This window comes from Giraffa tippelskirchi, chromosome 7 (genome assembly GCF_054371585.1).
Source record: "Giraffa tippelskirchi isolate mGirTip1 chromosome 7, T2T-mGirTip1v1.2.pri, whole genome shotgun sequence".
In the NCBI taxonomy this organism is placed as follows: Eukaryota; Metazoa; Chordata; class Mammalia; order Artiodactyla; family Giraffidae; genus Giraffa; species Giraffa tippelskirchi.
In genome coordinates, this window is record NC_137281.1 from 77163515 (window position 1) to 77183309 (window position 19795).

A 19795-nucleotide genomic window follows, 5' to 3' on the forward strand; every position below is an offset into this window, starting at 1 on the left:
CATACAGGTTATTTCGGCGGGTTGGCCTTTTAGAATTCACCCTTAGGTTTTCTGAAAGCTTCCCTGTCCTATTCCAGGTAGGCTGTTTTGATAGGTATTTCTGATATTCAATGAAAAAACAGGTAAGAATTGATAGTCACAATTCTAGGTGCCAGCTGTAAAATTCAATTACTGCCTAATCAATGATGAAACATATTTAGAAGTTTGATATGAATAAATCATTTCTTGGTTTCTCTGAGACAACATAAATGTGTACATAACTGAAAAAACTTTCCCCAAGAATAGTTAGGGATGGGTTGGATGCCTGCCTGCTGAAACAGTGTGGTAATATAGACAGAACAGAGATTTTGAAATCGAAACGAATCTAGTCTTCACTATTTTCTAGCTAAGTGCCTTAATTAAACTTGTCAACACCTCAGAACTGCTGCTTTTTCTTTGAAAATGGGGATACCACACCTGTTACTGTAAGAGTTAGAGCTAATGTATGTAAGTGCTGGGTGGTGGTGGTTTAGTTGCTAAGTTGTGTCCAACTCTTGCCACCCCATGGACTGTAGCCCATCAGGCTCCTCTGTCCATGGAGTTTCCCAGGCAAGAATACTGGAGTGGATTGCCATTTCGTTCTCCAGGGATCTTCCCTACCCAAAGATCGAACCTCTGTCTCCTGCACAGGCAGGCAGTCTTCTGCACTGCAGGCGAATTCTTTACTAATGAGCTGCCAGGGAAGCCCTGGTGTGTAAATGCTTAGCAACTGTCTATATCAAAGCAAGTAATTAAACAATGGGTGCCAAACCAAACCAAAAGACAAAACTAGCCTGGGTTTCCACCATTTGTTCCAGCCCTGATCATATGTTTCTTATTTTAATTCTACACCAAGTTGTTCTCAAGTTTGGCACTCTTGAAACTTGGGGCTGGATAATTCAATGTGCAGTAACAACTCTGGCTTCAACCTGTGTGTGCGCTCAGTTGCGTCCAACTCTCTGTGACCCCATGGACTGTACCCTGCCAGGCTCCTCTGTCCATGGAATTCTCCAGGCAAGAATACTGCAGTGGGTTGCATTTTCTTCTCCAGAGGATCTTCCCGATCCAGGGACAGAACCCACCTCTCTTGTGTCTCCTGAATTAGCACGTGGATTCTTTACCACTAGTGCAACCTGGGAAGCCCCAACCTACTAGAGGTCAATTCCACCATCTAAGCTGTAAAAATCAAAACTGTCCCCCCATATAGATGTATGTTCCCCAGTGCACAAAACTACTCCTAGTTAAGAACCACTAACCTACACAGATGGTTAAAATATAGAAACGATATTTAATAGGGCAGATCAAAACAAGCAACTTCATTTTCCTAGACTGCTGAAAGTCAGTGATGGGAGAAAAAGAGGGGAATGTTTCATATGAAGAACTTGTTTGTTTTATGAAATGTCTCTACTGTCAGAGTTTGTGCTCATTTAAACAGGTAGAACAAGTTAACTTATCTAAGCCTTAGTTTCCTCATATGACTGCTACATGGATTAAATGCATAAGCGAAGTGCAGTGTCTGGTACATAGTAAGCACTCAATAAACATTGGTTGTTCTTATTACAATCTAGGTACTCTTTCCAATCCTAGGTTTGCAGGTCCCACTTACCAATTTTTGTCCCCAATTTCTCACTCTATACATATTTATATTTGTTTCTACTCCAAACCTTGAAGTGGTCCTAACTCTTCTTGAGGTTAGGAGGAATAAGAAAAGTGTCTGGGCTGACGGGAGGAGACTCTGGCTGTAATTTTGAAAAAAATCTTCCCTACCACTGACCCAGGATACATGTATGTGAATTAAGAGTCAGGAAGCATATTATTTATGCAGAGAAAAGCGAGTAAAATTAATTAGAGCAAAGAAAGGAAAAGAACACTGTCTTGATTACCCTTAGGGCACAACTACTGCTGTAATTCATATATTAGGTTCAGTGTCGAAAAAGATGAGCAGAATTCCTAAACTATTTGAATATACTCCATTTGAGACATTTTCTTTAAGTTTAGCGCACTTTTTATGTTAAAAGTAGACATTTCTAAAATAATTTACTAAACACAAAGAATTTATAAATCATCATCTATTATGGTAAGCTACTTAGATGAATCAAGTAATTTTTGAAAAGTCAACCATCAGGCATGAATCAGAAGTTCTAGAAAAAAAAAATGACAAAACGTTCAAAACTGAGTTGAAGGAAAAAAGTCATTACTATATGAAAGAAAGATTGATGATTTTCTATGCAGAAATGAATAAAAATTTTATTACAGCTCACCTGTAGTTTCTGAGTCAAAGAGTCCCTCTGTTCTTGCAGTTCTCTGGCATTATCAATTTCTTGTTTTAATCTTTCTATTTCCTAGAAAAATAGTGCAATATTTTTAACAACAATATTTTAACTATATCAAGGAAAGAGAAGGTCTTATTTTTCCCTGAAATTACTGTCCCAGTCCTTAGAAAAAGGGTGTTAAAAAAATTTCCATTATACTGATTTCAAGGGATAAATTCATCTTAATGGGTATGCTGTCTAGCACAGAATAATCAGCAAGTCAACTTGGTGGCTTTGGTACAGCACTGCTTAGAAACAGCGATCTGAACATTTTAAGATTGCTTCAAGCTTTGTGGATATAATTCTTTCCTGAGGTATTAAATCTTTTGACTGGAAACTAGAAAAAGCAACCGCTTGTAAAATTCATTTAACTTCGAATGGTTTTCTGTTGATTGTATGAATGCAACTCTCATACAGAAGGAAAGAGGCAGTACCTCAGTCTGACTGCCTCACCATAGTTCATAACAACAGACACAGTGATAGGGAAAATGTGAACAAGCTTAGTATTACTCAGAAAAATTTCACCCTAAAAACACCCCACAACCTTATTGCATAAAATACCCTTAAATCGGATATAGACTCCAATACTGTACACATATTTTAGTGAGATTACAGATGAGTGAGAAGTAGCAAATTACCTCTTCCTTCACTTTCAGTGTCTCCTCCAGTTCTTGTATTGTCTGATTTAGCTCTGTCTTATGCGTATGCACTGCATTTGCTTGGCTACTAACACATTCAAGCTCAGTCACCTAAAATCAAATGAGAACGTAAACTAAATCATGACAATTTCACAGGATTTCTTGCTGAAGACATACAGTAAGTCCTTCATAGGTGTATAATGAATTTTGAATCAATATATGAAAATTAACTTTGAGAAATATTAAGACAGGGTAGAATGAGTAGAATTGACTCTTTAAAAATATCAGTTTAGGACTAAGGAAAAAGACAAAGAAGATAGTTAGACTTGGTGATGAAAAAGTTAGGAAAACTTAAATTAAGTGATTAATGACAGTAGAAAACCCCTATAATAAAAGTCTTCTTTAAAAACGTTTTCTGAAAACAAATTCAAAACCAGCCATCTGCCCTCCATCTGTAGCCTTTAAATTAAATATGGGTTCTGAAAACTGGCCTTGCAGAAGTGAGAAAATATTCAAACACACTTCTAAAATGTAAAGGAATCTGGAAGAAAAGATATGCTTAAAATACAACTTAAATCACTTGACGCTAGAATATCTTCACATCAGTAGGGTCTCTTACAGCAAAGAAGAGTTCTCTCTGCAGTACAAATTTACTGAGGGCCCAGACAGCAACTTAACTTTTAATGCGCACTTGCTATTTTTTTAAAGAACAGAGAAGGGCACTGTCTTTAAACGCTATGCCATCCAAAATTACAGTCAAAACAGACAGAAGTCAACATAAAAACACACACCTTATCAAAATTCTCTACATGTCAGGAGCTCATACATTTTGATTGATTAGAAGACAATAAATTGTAGACTATTAAGGAAACAGCAAATCTCTCTCCCTCACATTTTCCAAATATTGAATTAACACCACCTTCTGTCACTCTCCTCTCATATCATTTTCTTGATTTCTATTCATGCTCTAATAGCCTTGCGCAGACCCTTGTCATACAGGTGTAAACAAAACCAACGGCCTGCCACTGGACCTAATTATATCCTCTGTCTATTTTTATGTCTTCTGAAAACTGCTAACACCCATCTTTCATTGTGTGACTGCCCCACTAAAAGCCTCTCAACGGCTCATCTTTCTCACAGCATCAAATCTAAACCCTCAGTCCTCCAAAAGCTAGCTGCAAACTATGTAAACATCTCATTGCTCAAGCCTAGTATGTATGAACTTTCAACAAACCATGCTAATATCCACCTTGTTGATTTAACTAGAATGTCTTCTCTTACCTTTGAAAACCATTTGAACTAACCAATCCCCCAGTACTCAGCTTAGAATGCCCTGCTCTAGAAAGCCATCTCTACCTCCTCAGTGCTCAGGTTCTCCTGTCTTCTGGTCCACAACACTGAACATCTGTTCAAAAATCTTGGGAATTTTTCCCTATTGTCTAACGTATATTAGTTTTCTTTGTGCATTAGGCAATACATTCCTCATGAGCAGTTCCAGCCTTGATAAGGCTGGAGTATTTTTTACTGGATTAACTTTCACCCAGATAACAAAATCATGGGCAAAATGTAAACATCAACTGTTAGAAGGCCCTGGTGAGTGACCAAATTGGGCAAAAGACCGAAAGAAAGCATCTTACTGAGTGAGATACACATTTACACATCTTTTTGCCTGCAGGCACTGTGCAGTTTGCCTGCATTGCCTGACTAGAATGCAAGCAAAAATCTGAGCTCTTATTTTCCCAAAGAAGTCTGAGGAGTTGGGGATGCCTTAGAACAATTGAAGCAAATAGAAATTCAGGGAACTATATGGAAAAAAGGCCTCTTAAAAAGCAAACAGACATCCCTCAAATCTTCCGCTGACTTCTGAAGTAAACATGTAAAAGTAGGAATCACAGGGGCTCAGGGGTGTGGGAGAAATGCTAGAAGAAGGAAAAAGAGTTAAGGGGTGGTAGTGCTCACCACAGAGAAGACACTTTGAGGTTAGTGTCAACACCAAATTAGGTTTCTTAGTAAGCACTTCAAGCTTCCCACTGAAACCCCGGAGGATTATGCCTTAGAAATAAAGATTTCCAAGGACTCAAAAAATCCTCCTGAATTAAGAACAAAATGGAGATAAACCAAATACTAAAGCAGAAGTCTACACTTCCAAAACTTCAAAGTACAGCCAGCCCTCCATACTCATGCTGGATGTGGAACCTATGGATACAAAGGGATGACTCTATTATGCCACTTTATAGAAGGAACTTGAGCATTCATGGATTTTACTACCTGTGAGGTGGGGCAGGGGGTGGTAGACTAGAACCAATCCCCATCAGATACTAAAGGATGACTACACTCTACCAGTAATTTAACTGCTTGCTAAAACAAAAATTAACACTAAATATTCAGAGACAGATAACAGAATCTATGGGCTCTATAACATCATCTCATTTACCATGATCAATATATAATCAGAAGTGACTAGACATATGAAGAAATAGGAAAACACAACCTGTAGTAAAGATAAAAATCTCTCTATATACACATACATATATCCAAAAGCTGAGAGAATTTGTTGCCAGTACACTTGAGGTACAAAAAAATCCTAAAGAAGGTTACTCAGGCTGAAGAGAAATGATACTTGATGGAAATTCAGATCTACAGGAAGGAAAGAAGAGCACTGGAAATTATAACTATGTGAGTAAATAAAAATACTTTGTTTCATAAATTCTTTTAAAATTTAATTGACTACTTAAAGCAAAAAATTCTCAGGGTCAGGGAATACATAAAAAGGACAGCTCACTCCTCAATGAATGTTTTTTGGATTATAAGTCAATTACCCTGAGGTGTTGGGTTTTTTTATTGTGGTAAAAAAAAACACAATGAAAAACACGGTAAAAATTTATCCTCTTAACCATTTTTAAATGTATAGGTCGGTGGTATTGGGAGACCTGAGTTCAATCCCTGGGTCGGGAAGATCCCCTGGAGAAAGAAATGGCAACCCACTCCAGTACTATTGCCTGGAAAAATCCCATGGATGGAGGAGCCTGGTAGGCTACAGTCCATGGGGTCACAAAGAGTCGGACATGACTGAGCGACGTCACTTTCACTTCGGTGGCATTAAGTATATTCACACTGCTGTGAAATAGACCTCCAGAGCTTTTCATCTTGCAAGAGGGGACACTATCCTCATTAAACAACAACTTCCCTCTCCCCGTCATGAGTTAAGTTTAAACTTAGGATAGAAAGGTATTTATTCAGGTTCTTACTTTCCCTCCTGTCTCTAACTTCAATCTTACCTCCCCTGTCATCCAGGTCTTATTACACTCCTCAAATTCTGCTCTGATACTAAGTCCATTTCCTAATGTCTATGGAGTTCATTTCTTTGAAATCATTTTTAAAAAAAGAAGCTAGTGGCATTGGCTTCCTGTTGGGTGAATGCATATACTTTGGATTAAAAAATTCGTTATAAGAAACAATAAAACTCCTAGAGGAAAACATAGGCAAAACACTCTCCGACATAAATCACAGCAGGATCCTCCATGACCCACCTCCCAGAATATTGGAAATAAAAGCAAAAATAAACAAATGGGACCTAATTAAAATTAAAAGCTTTTGCACAACAAAGGAAACTATAAACAAGGTGAAAAGACAGCCTTCAGAATGGGAGAAAATAATAGCAAATGAAGCAACAGACAAACAATTAATCTCAAAAATATACAAGCAACTTCTGCAGCTGAATTCCCGAAAAATAAATGACCCAATCAAAAAATGGGCCAAAGAACTAAACAGACATTTCTCCAAAGAAGACATACAGATGGCTAACAAACACATGAAAAGATGTTCAACATCACTCATTATTAGAGAAATGCAAATCAAAACCACAATGAGGTATCATTTCACACCAGTCAGAATGGCTGCTATCCAAAAGTCTACAAGCAATAAATGCTGGAGAGGGTGTGGAGAAAAGGGAACCCTCTTACACTGTTGGTGGGAATGCAAACTAGTACAGCCACTATGGAGAACAGTGTGGAGATTCCTTAAAAAACTGGGAATAGAACTGCCATATGACCCAGCAATCCCACTGCTGGGCATATACACCGAGGAAACCAGAATTGAAAGAGACGCGTGTACCCCAATGTTCATCGCAGCACTGTTTACAATAGCCAGGACATGGAAGCAACCTAGATGTCCATCAGCAGATGAATGGATAAGGAAGCTGTGGTACATATACACAATGGAATATTACTCAGCCATTAAAAAAAATACATTTGAACCGGTTCTACTGAGATGGATGAAACTGGAACCCATTATACAGAGTGAAGTAAGCCAGAAAGGAAAACAACAATACAGTATACTAATGCATATATATGGAATCTGAAAGATGGTAACGATAACCCTATATGCGGGACAGAATGAGAGACACAGATGCATGGAACAATTTTATGGACTCTGAGGGAGAAGGTGAGGGTGGGACGTTCTGGGAGAATGGCATTGAGACATGTGTATTGTCATATGTGAAACAGAGCACCATTCCATGTTCGATGCATGTGACAAGGGCTCGGGGCCGGGGCAGTGGGATGATCCAGAGGGATGGGAGGGGGAGGGAGGTGGGTGGGGGGTTCGGGAAGGGGAACACATGTAAACCCATGGCTGATTCTTGTCAATGTATGGCAAAAACTATTACAATATTGTAAAGTAATTAGCCCCCAAGTAAAATAAATAAATTTATAAAAAAATAAAAAATAAAAAAATAAAATGGAAGGCTAGCCATGGCTTTCTGAAGATTCAAAAAAAAAAAAAAAAAAAAGAAACTGTTTGGTCTCCTGATATTAATTTTTCTTTTACTGCCCCATATTTGTATTATTGCCCCATATTTCTAATTAAAGTTATTACCTTTAACTTTTATAAAGACTTTTCTACCTGTATTTTTCAATTGTTCTTTAAGAAATAAAGTAAAATAATAAAAGCATTATCATGGCTTCAGTGTAATTACATGTCAGTTCAGTATCTCAATTTTCTCAGGAATTGTACAGAGTCTATATTATTGTTCCTATTTGACAGATAAGAATACTGAGCAGAAAGAGGGGAATAAGTTACCAAAGGTCAGACAGCTTAACAAGTGGCACAACAGGAATGTGAAATTGGGTGTTTGGACTCCAAAACTGTCCAAATTCCTTCATTCTCAGGAAACTGCAGAAAATTGTTTTCTTAACCAATAAACCCGCATATAGTACAACCCATATATATGTTTTGATAACCAACAAAAATCTCCAGAAGAGGTCCCTGTGCTGAATCTGCATGTAAGTTAAGGAAACCTGTCGGCTGTAAATCCTTACAGATAGCAGCCCTGCACTCACCCGCTTGTGCAGCCGTTCTGCTTCCTCCTGATAGGCAGCAAGTTGCTGTTTCCATTGTTTCACATTGGCAGTAGACTCCAACAGGGCTGCAGTGAGTTTGGCATTGTTTCCTTTGAGGGTAGCCAGTTCAGCCTCCCAGTGTTTGCTGATTGCTGAACTAAAGTAAAAGAAAAGAAAATTCTACCCATTACACTGACTGTTGTTACTTGAAAGAGACAGCAGTACTCAGTTCTAAGATTTGGTTTATAATTCAAAAATGTTTCAAAGACTACCCCCAAAGAATAAAAACACAAATATTTCACTTAAATGCTCCTGGTAAATAAAACCTATCAAATAAATAAATATAAGTATTTCTTTTGAAATTGTTAATTTATTTTATCTTATTCAGAGTTTTTAAATGCCCCAACTATAAAAATCTCCTGCAATAAATTGAACTTGGTACTAATAACTCTGAGAGAATTCCAGTGTCACTTATAGAACAAAACTAAACCAATCACTTTTTCCTCATTTTATGTTCTACTCGTTAAGTTATCCAGAGTTAAGTATCTCAACAAAGACAATTTTCTATTACAAAGACAATTCTGTTAAGTGAGAAGGCCCGTCTCAATAATTCCTTTCTTAACTTTCCAATGAAGAAAGAATTACCTAATTTCAAAGAAAAAAAGGCGGCTTCTCTTTCTCCTTATTGAACAACTTATTCCTATTAGTGAAATTCTACTAGCCTCATCTCATTAACTAACTAGTAATGATAATAGCTTTCTTTAATCAGAGTTTTAGTTTTTGAGAAGTTATTTGCATTATGGAGCAAATGTTTCGGTGGATTGATATTTTATAGTAATCTTAATATATATAGCATAAAAGAAAGCGTTTCAATCATCAATATTTCTAAGCTCATCACCAGTAAGACTACATTATCAGTGTAGCAAGATCATTTCTGTGGCATTCTTTCCAAAAATGCATAACTATCATTCCAATTTTGAAAAAAACATATAAACCCAAACTGAGGAACATTCTACAAAAAAACTGACTGGCACACTTCGAAAGTGTCGAGAAAAGGTAAGTCTGAGAAACAGAATGGAGGAGACTTAGAAGAAATAATTAAATAATTAAATACAACGTGGAATCCAGATGGGTTCCTAGAACATAAAAGGGACATTGGTGAAAATTAGGATCTGTAGTTTACTTAGTAATATTGTATCAACGTTAATTTCTTGGTTTTGAAAATTATATTATGGCTATGTAAAATGTTAACATGAAGGTAAGCTGGGTGAGGGTATATGGAAATTCTTTGTACAGTTTTTGCAATTTTTCTGTAATTCTAAAATTAGTTTTATTTATTCATCTTTTAAAAATTTATTTATTTTTAATTGAAGGATAATTGCTTTCCAGAATTTTGTTGTTTTCTGTCAAACCTCAGCATGAGTCAGTGATAGGTATACATATATCCCCTCCCTTTTGAACCCCCTCCCAACTAAAATTAGTTTTAAATGGAAACATTTTTTCTGAAGTTTACAGAAAAAATTTCGTCCAACATGAAAGGACAAAATCAAACAAGTTACTGATTTAACAGGGCTTCCCTGGTGGCTCAGACAGTAAAGAATCAGCCTGCAATACAGAAGACCCGGGTTCAACCCTGCATTGGGCAACCTGCTCCAGTATTCTTGCCTGGAGAATTCCATGGGCAGAGGAGCCTTGCAGGCTACAGTCCGTGGGGTCACAAAGAGTCAGATACAACTGAGTGACCAACACACATTAATTTAACAACCCATTTCTATCTTTAAAGAGAAAGCACTTCCCATTTCTTCTTTTGTGGAATGATTTTTCAGATTCAGATTTTCTGATCAAGTATGCTCTGATTCATCTGCCCTAACTGAATACGGATTTTTAAACCATCTACCAATTTTTCCGCTACAGAAATTAGTTTTATTTAAATATACTCTACAATCTGACAACAAAAGTCTTATTAAACTATTTAGACACTTGATTACGCAAATATCAAACCTCTTAAAAATTAAAGAGCAGAGAAATGATTTTGAATATTTCTAAAACACATATGTTGAAAATTTCTCAGTTGTAACATAAGATTATCCTGTCTTTATAAAAGGAAAAAGAACAAAGATGGAAGTGTTTTACATTTTATTTCTCTAGGTTTTATTTTACAAGCTGTAGGTAGAAAAACCCATTAAGAATGTGAAAACTCAGCCTACTTTGCAATTATTTCAATCATTATTTGTGTGACATCAGATTAGTCTCTCAACTGTTTCGATCTTCAGTTCTTTGTATGTCAAATGAAGACATTAGTTAAGATCTGTACTGTCCAAATGTTGGTCACTAGCTGCATGTGGCCATTTAAATTTAAAGTGCTCAAAACCAAACAGAGTAATAATTTCAGCTTCTCAATCCATTTGGGTACATTTCGTATACTCAACAGCCAAAGGTGACTAGTGGCCACCATATAGGAAAGCAAAAATACAGAACTGTTTATCATCACAGAAAGTTCTACATTTCCTATTGTTTTTTTTTTCCCTCAATTTTTTGCATTATGGGCTGAACAGTGTTCACTTATGAATGAATATGTTGAAGTACTAACTCCCAGTATCTCAAAATATGAGTATACTTGGAGACAGGGTCTGAAAAGAAGTAGTTAAATTAAATGGGGTAATTAGGGTGATCCTTAATCCAATGACTGGTGTCCTTATAAAAAGAGATTAGGACACAAACATGCAGAGAGGAAGGTCATGTGAAGACACTGAAGAAGCCACATGCAAGTCAGGGACAGGTCTCAAGAAACAACCCCGTCAACAACTTGTTCTCAGACTTCCGGCCTATAGAAAATAAATGTCTACTGTTTAAGCCACCCTAGCCTGTGATATTTGTTAGGGCAGCCCTAGCAAACAAACTAACACTATGTATAGCTTAAACACACTATGTATCTAAAATACTGTGATTCATAATAGACATATATTTTAGTTTTGTCTATGGTTCCTAGCTCAATAGTTCCCCCAAAGCCTTTGAATTTCCTAAGCAATAAGAGCAATGGGAGTATCTTTTTAATAATATGTGGTCTTCTGTCCTTAGTTTCTGAAACTGATCCAAAGCCATAAAGATGAAATGCGTCTTGTTAGTCATAAATAAGCCCTGTTCAGCCACAACTGTGTTTACGTTAATAAGATGATTTGCGGGGATGCCCTAAAGATGAGGGGACTGAATGCTAAGGGAAACAACCATGTGAAAAGAGTTGGAACTTTCAGTCTCAATCCTAGATTACTAGGGAGGGAAGAGGGACCGGCAACACCAAAGGCCAATGATTTAATCAATTACGTCTGTGTGATGGAGCCTTCATAAAAACCCAAAGGGATGAGGTTTGGAGAGCTTCCAGGTGAGTGAACCAGAATGCATCCATGTGCTACTATGCTGGGCCCTAAACTCCGCGGTGACAGAAGTTCCAGGGATCCTTGGGTGAAGGGAGAGGCTATCACTGTGGACAAGCCACTAAGCATGGTCAGGACCCTTTTCCTCTATGGAAACAAAGCCTTAAGCCATGGGAGAAGGGGAGAAAATCTTGTTACCATCACCTCTTCAGTCACAGATGAAGACCTGTGATGGCCAGGGGAAAAGTAGGAGAATAAAACCCTAAAACAGCCCGTGAAAAGGACAAAAAATAGTCTGAGACCATTAGAGTTCTCCAACCTTGGGGGAAGGGGCAGGAAACTCCTACCTAAGACTCTCAAGTTTACAAGGATGAATTCATCTGCTACTTGTAGGGACAGGATCACTGAGAAAACCCTACCCTGATACCCTGGGCTTCAGTGCCTGCCTAAGATTGAGTGGATGAGGAAAATTGAGAATCTTAACCTGTCCTCTACCACCAAGCTGATAGCAGCCATCTATTGGGGAGAGGTCAAGAGACAGACCATCTCTGAGGCAAAGGTACACAGAAAAGACCAAAAGATGAGGGAGGAGCAGAAACAGTAAGAAAACCTTCTGGCAATCAAATCCCAACTCTACACACAAGGAAATGCTAGACATGTTTAAAGCCCGTGATGCACTGTGGTAACCATAGCAACAACAAATTCCAAATCCAGGTCAACCCCTGAGTAACCAGCTTAACCTTCATACATACAGGCTAGCAGAGGAATCAGGCCTATCTCCAGGAGGAAATACTATTTATCTTCATTGAAGGCCTTGTTTCTGGCAATCAATAGAAAAAAAATTATAAGACATACCAAAAAAGCAAGGGAAAAAACCTATTGCCAAGAGAGAAAGCAATCAACAGAGTCATACCCATAGACAACACCAATGTAGAATTTGTCAAAACAAGGAATACTGTTGGTGGGAATGTAAACTGATACAGTCACTATGGAGAATAGTGTGGAGATTTCTTTAAAAACTAGGAATAAAATTACCATAAGACCCATCAATCCCACTACTGGGCATAAATCCTGGGAAAATCACATTCTAAAAGACACATGTACCCCAGTATTCATTGCAGCACTATTTACAATAGCCAGGGGAAACAACCTAAATGTCCACTGACAGATGAATGAATAAAGAAATTGTGGTACATATACACAGTGGAATACTACTCAGCCATAAAAAGGAACAAATTTGATTCAGTTCTAGTGAGATGGATGAATCTAGAGCCCGTTATACACAGTGAAGTATGTGTCAGTAAGAGAAAAGTAAATATCATATATTAACGTATATATATGGAATATAGGAAAATGGTACTGGTGAACCTATCTGTAGGGCAGTAATACAGATGCAGACATAGAGAACACACTTGTGAACACAGTGGGGAAAGGACAGGGTGGGATGAATTGAGAGAGTAGCACTGAAACATACACATTACCATAAGTAAAACAGCCGGCGAGAATACGCTGTATGATACAGGGAGCTCAATCCGGTGCTCTGTGACAACCCAGAGGGGTAGGATGGGGTGAGAGATGGGAGGGCAGTTCAAGAAGGAGAGGACATATGTTTACCTATGGCTGATTCATGTTGATGTATGGCACAAACCAAGACAACATTGTAAAGCAATTATCCTCCAATTAAAAATAAATTTTCAAAAACAAAGAATATGAAATAGCTACGTTAAAGGTTTTAATGGAAAAGGAGGATATCCTACATTGTCAGATGTTGAATTTCAACAGACATGAAAACTATAGGAGTCAAATGGAAATGCTAGAAGTAAAGAATATAATAAAGATGAGAATTCTTTTGACAAATTCATCAGTAAACCTGAAATAGATGCATAAGTCAGTGACCTTGAATCCAGACAAATAGAAATTATCCAAACTGAAACACAAATAGAAAAAAGAATGAAAAGAAACAGGACATATAAGACGTGGGGCAATATCAAACTGTTCAACAAATGTGTAACTAGACTCCCAGGAGAAGAGAAAAAAAGGCTGAAGAAATATTTGAAGAGCTAATGGCTAAGAATTTTCAAAAAATAATAAAATACATTAAGTCACAAATCCAAAAAGCTCAAAAACATATTACACACAGAGGAACAAAAGTAACAATTATATCACAAACTAAGTAATTCAGAAGACAAAGGAGTGACATTCCTGAAAGAAAACAATTCTCAACTCAGAACTTTACACACATAACTCTCTAAATAAAAGTGAAATAAATAAACAGCTTTTCAGACAAACAACTGCTGAGAGAATTCACTACCAGCAGACATATACTATAATATTAAAGGAAGTTCTTCAGGTGGAAGACTATGATACAAAATCAAAACTTGGATCTCCACAAAGACGAAAATATCTGATAATGATTAAAATGAAGATAGTTATAATTAAAGGTCTAAGGCAACCCAAAGGACAAAGAATAGTCTTTTAAACAAATGGTACTGAAAGAACGGGATAACTACATACAAAAGGAAAAACAAAGAATCTTGACTCATATTTTACATAAAAATTAATCAAAATATAAACTTCTAGAAGAAATCATAGGAGAAAACTCTATGTGTCCTTCAGGTAGGCAAAGGTTGCTTAGATACAACACCAAAAAGATGGTCCATTTTTAAAAATTAAGAAAAGAGAATTGAATAAGAATTGAAACATTCTCTTTGAAAGACACGATTAAAAAATGAAAAGAGATTCTGGAATACAAGAGTGGATCAACAAACAAAAATCAATATAAGATACCACATTAGCAACAATGAAGGAGAAAACCACATGATCATCTCAACTGATGTAAAAAAAAAAGCACTGAAAAATTTCAACACCCTTTTGTGATTCAAAGCACTCAATAAACTTGGAATAGAAAGAAATTTCCTAACATAAAAAGGCCATATAAGAAAAGCACATAACTAATATCAGACTCGGAGGTGAAAGACTGAAGCCTTTTCCTTTAAGATCAGAAAACAAGAGATGGATTACTACTTCACCACTTAAAATTCAATATGGTACAGAAAGTCCCAGCCAGAGGAATTAGGCGATTAACAGATAAAAGGCATCTAAATTGGAAAGGAAGAAGTAAAATTACCTCTGTTGTAGATGACATGATCTTATATGCAGATAATCCTAAAGATTCCACAAAAAAAAGCTATTAGAACTAACAAGTGAGTTCAGCAAAGCTGCAGGATATAAAAATCAGCACACGAAAATTAGTTGTGATTCTATAGATATTGGACAATGTGTAAAGGAAATTAAGAAAACAATTCCATTCACAACAGTATTAAATAGAATAAACTATTTAGGAATAAACTTAACCAAGAAGGTGAAAGACCTACACAATGAAAATAAGTTGCTGAATGATATTAAAGACACAAATAAACAGAAAGACATACCATGGAGATGGATTGGAAGATTTAATATTGCGAAGATGTCAATACAACACAAAGTGATCTACAAATTCAGTGTAATCCCTATCAAAATCCCAACAGTGCTTTTTAGAGAAATAGAAAAATCCATCCTAAAATTCACATGGGCATCTCAAGAAATTCTGAATAGACAAAACAATCTTGAAAAATCAAGAACAAAGTTAGAGGTCTCACATTGCCGGATTTCAAACTCATTACAAAGCTACTGTAATCAAAACAACCTAGTATTGACATAAAAGTAGACACATAGACCAAAGGAACAGAGTCCAGAAATAAACCCTCACAAATGGGATCAAATGATTTTCACATCTGTGGTTGCCATGGCCATTCAACGGGAAAATGAAATTTTTTCAACAAATGGTGCTGGGAAAACTGGATATCCACATGGAAAAGACTGAAGTTAGTTCTGTGCTTCTCATCATATGCAAAAAATAACTAAAAATGGATCAAAGACCTAAGCATAAGAGCTAAAACTATAAAACTCTTTGTGAGAAAATATATATGAAAAGCTTCATAACACTGTACATGATTTCTTGGATATATCATGGGCAATAAAAGAAAAAACAGATACATTTGGACTATGGCAAAACTTAAAACTTCTGTGCATCAAAGGATACAATCAAGAGAGTGAAAATGCAACCTACAAATTGGAAAATAAATTTGCAAAACATATATCCAGAATATATGAAGAACTCCTACAATTCAAGAACAAAAAACAAGTAGGCTGATCACAACACAGACAAAGGACTAGAAAAAACATTTCTCCTACACAAATGGCCGGTAAACAATTAACAAGATGTTCAACCTTGCTAGTATTAGGGAAATGCAAATCAGATTCACAGTGAAATACCACCTCACACCCATTAGGATGGCTACTATCAGAAAGCAGAAAATAACAAATGTTGGTGAGAATGTGAAGAAATTGGAACCCTTGTGCATTATGGGTGGGAATGGTAAAGTTGCTATAGAAAATAGTGTGGCAGTCCCTCAAAAAATTTAGAATAGAATAACCATATGATCTAGTAATTCCAATTATTGTTAAATATCCAAAATGTACAACAGCGTTCAATACCGTATCATTCATGATAGTCAAAAGACAGAAGCAACCCAACAGTCCACTGACTCATGGATACAAAATATGTGGTATATACATCATACATACAGTGGAATGTTGCTGAGGCTGAAAATGTAAGGAAACTTTTATACATACTACAGTATGGAAGAACCTTGAGTACATCATGCTACATGAACTCAATTAGTCACAAAAAGACAAATACTACATGATTTCACCTATATAAGTTACCTGTGGTGGTGGTTTAGTTGCTAAGTCCATGGGTTCAAAAAGAATCAGACATGACTGAGCATGCAAGACGGAGAAGGAAATGGCACCCCACTCCAGTACTCTTGCCTGGAAAATCCCATGGACGGAGGAGCCTGGTAGGCTGCCGTCCATGGGGTCGCTAAGGGTCAGACACGACTGAGTGACTTCACTTTCACTTTTCACTTTCATGCACTGGAGAAGGAAATGGCAACCCACTCCAGTGTTCTTGCCTGGAGAATCCCAGGGACGGGGGAGCCTGGTGGGCTGCCGTCTATGGGGTCGCACAGAGTCGGACACGACTGAAGTGACTTAGCAGCAGCAGAGCACGCAAGAACTGAACTGTATACTTAAAATATTGACTATGATAAATTTTACGTTATATATATTTAGCCACAATTTTTTAAAAAGAAAAAAAGGCTATACACTACATTATTTCCTTCTTTTTTTAACATATGATTCCATTTACATGACTTTAGGGGAAAGGCAAAACTATGTGTGTATTAGTAGCTCAGTAGTGTCCAATTCTTTGCAACCCCATGGACTGTAGCCCATCAGGCTCCTCTGTCCATGGGATTCTCCAGGCAAGAATACTGGAGTGGGCTGCCATTCCCTTCTCTAGGGGATCTTCCTGACCCAGAGATCGAACCCAGGTCTCCTGCATAACAGTCAGATTCTTTACAATTGAGCCACAAGGAAAGAAAAGAAAGATAGCGCTAAGTCACGTCCAACTCTTGCTATCCCATGAACTGTAGCCTGCCAGGCTCCTCCGTCCATGGGACTCTCTAGGCAAGAATACTGGAGTGGGTTGCCATTTCCTTCTCTAGGGGATCTTCCCAACCCAGGAACTGAACCCAGGTCTCCTGCATTGCAGGCTGATGCTTTACCGACCAAGCTCCACCAGGAAAGCCCTAGGCAAAACCAGAGGGACAAAAAAACAGATTAACTGGTTGCTTAGAAGCTGAGGTACCAGGGAGAGGTTGACTACAAATGAGCAGCAGAGAATTTTGAGGGGGGTGACTGAACCTTTCCTTACCTTGATAGTGTTGATGTGTACACCACTGCATACATTTGTCAGGACTCATACAACTATATACTAGAAAAGATGAATTTTACTATATATTATACTTCAAGTGAAAAACATCACACAACTAAAAGGGAAAAAAAGGCCCTTCTAAGCCCTCCTAGATACTCTGTGACTTGTGGGACTACAAATAATAAGAGCTGGAAAGTCAGGTCTTCTTAAAATGGGTAGAATGGTCTCTAAGCTACTCCACTCTGTATTTATTGGCATAGGAAGAGACTGGGTGGGCAGGAAACAGAACAGCTGTGACACAAATAAAAGAGCTGGAAATAAAAAGGAAGGAGGTGAGGGCAACTGGAGATGGTGATAAGAAGCAGATAGGAGAAATAGGATTAGAGAGGCAAAGATACACAAAGGAAAGACATGGGACATAGACAAGGTGTAACCAAAGTTGATTTGGGCAGGAAAAAATTAAACAACGCCCCTGGAACAGGAAACAAAAAGATGAACATACAAAGCTTTGAAATACTATAATTTGCTGTAACTTCATATCCTTGAACATGTTCTGAACCTCAAATGTCTAGCCACAGAGAAGCTGATCAATGGGTTCCCATTAACCTTTTTCTTATTTCCTCTGCAGAGCCTCAAAGTACTGCTGAGTGCACTAAAAAACAAATGCTGAAAAAATTGTCACATCAAATACTTTTATGGTATTGCACATAAGTACAGTAAACTGTAACAATTTGAGACCTAATAGGCCCAAAATGAATACTATAGCAGAGCAGTTCAATGCTAAATTTTTGTGTTTCTGCATTTTTTTATACTTGGTTCCAAGGTAAATAAGTATGTGTCATTAAGGCAGTTTTGCAGTATCAACCAAAATTTCATCTTTATTGGTAAATCTGAATCTTTGGGAACATTCTTGCTTCCTGTACTTTATAAGCTACTCCTTTAATAATGTGTCTTTCTAGAGCACAACTCAGGAAATAAATGTTTTTGATTTTTTGTCAATCTGCTCTGTTTTCTCTTTATAGCTTCTTTATATATTCCTTTCACCATTCAGTATATTAGAATATCCTCCACAATTTCGGCTAATAATGAATTCTAGAGCATACCGAAGGAAGGTCCACATGTGAGCTATCTCAGATGTGATCGGCCCTTACATATAATATTAAATATTTGGCACATTCTTGCAATTTTGCAAAAACATTGTTCCTTGCTTTAATCTACAATTCTAAGATATCACATTCCTCCCAACCACAGACTGATTTTTAGTGGTAATGAATACCTTGGGATTAATTCTGATACCAAAATTTTAAATTGACATGTTACATTTCAGAATACTTGTGCAATAAATGTTGGGGTTCTCTGGCTACTAATTTGGTCCTTTTTTACAGGTACAGTTTTGATAGTTTCACATTAACTGTTCATGAAGAAACTGTTTAGCTGGACACATCAGTGAGTCAGAAGAGATACTGAAATACCACTATGATCTCATGTCTGTAGCTGGAATAAGGGCAAAATAATTCTTTATTCTTGTGACTGTTTGGTAAAGTTTCCCTTCAAAAAGGACCAGTTGGTTTCCTGTTGGCTTCAGCTCTAGAAGTCAGATGAGGGAGTGCAAAACACTCCAAAAACATCATTTGAAACATTCCTTAAACTGGAATTTTACTGTTTTTCTTTACCTAACATCAGAAAGAAAGTAGCAAACTTCATTAAATTAGTTGTGTAAAATCTAAAAGTTCTTCAGAAGTACTATCTAACAGATAGGCTAACAAAATAATAAGAGTCTTAGGCACAAACACTGCGCGTATTTAACCTGTGGAGTGAACCCTATACATGAATGGTTAGTTACAGGACTGAAGAAAGCTGCCTTTCTTCCCTACCTCCTGGTCCAGCATCCACTATCAATCTCTGAAAAGATAGTTCTTTGTATATACTTCCTGATAATCATGTTAATTATGTAAAACCATGAAAAATATCCAGAGAAGCTTTTAAAAGAGAATTTAAGAATAGGTTGCAACAGGCTTACTTCTCCACATTAATCTTGGTAGGGAGGTCACTCCCTCGCTATGAAAGTAGGAGGGCTGATGCAAGCACCCCAGACACTGCTGCTTGGTCTCAGGACCTGCCTGAGAAGGACCTGCCTTCTCTTCTCACTCCCCTCCACACCCGTGAACGCAGAAGCAGCCACCATGGACTTCAATCTATTTGTGAACCTAGATGCTCTCATGCCAGCCCACTGGACCCAAGCTAGTTCCACTGAGAAACAAATGCTTTATTGATACAATATGAGTTACCCTTTTAAAAG

General features: G+C 37.2%; 1 protein-coding gene across 6 annotated transcripts in view; it reads right to left on the reverse strand.

Annotated features, from left to right (window-relative positions):
- Positions 1-19795, reverse strand: part of HOMER1 (homer scaffold protein 1) — a 213948-nt gene that overhangs the window by 100236 nt on the left and 93917 nt on the right. For all 6 annotated transcript variants that reach the window (XM_081505966.1, XM_081505965.1, XM_081505964.1 and 3 more), the window contains exons 6-8: positions 8308-8464; positions 2969-3079; positions 2280-2360 (exon numbers count right to left, since the gene is read on the reverse strand). In XM_081505966.1, the coding sequence (XP_081362092.1) occupies positions 2280-2360; positions 2969-3079; positions 8308-8464 (349 nt within the window). The remainder of the gene's footprint in view (positions 1-2279; positions 2361-2968; positions 3080-8307; positions 8465-19795) is intronic.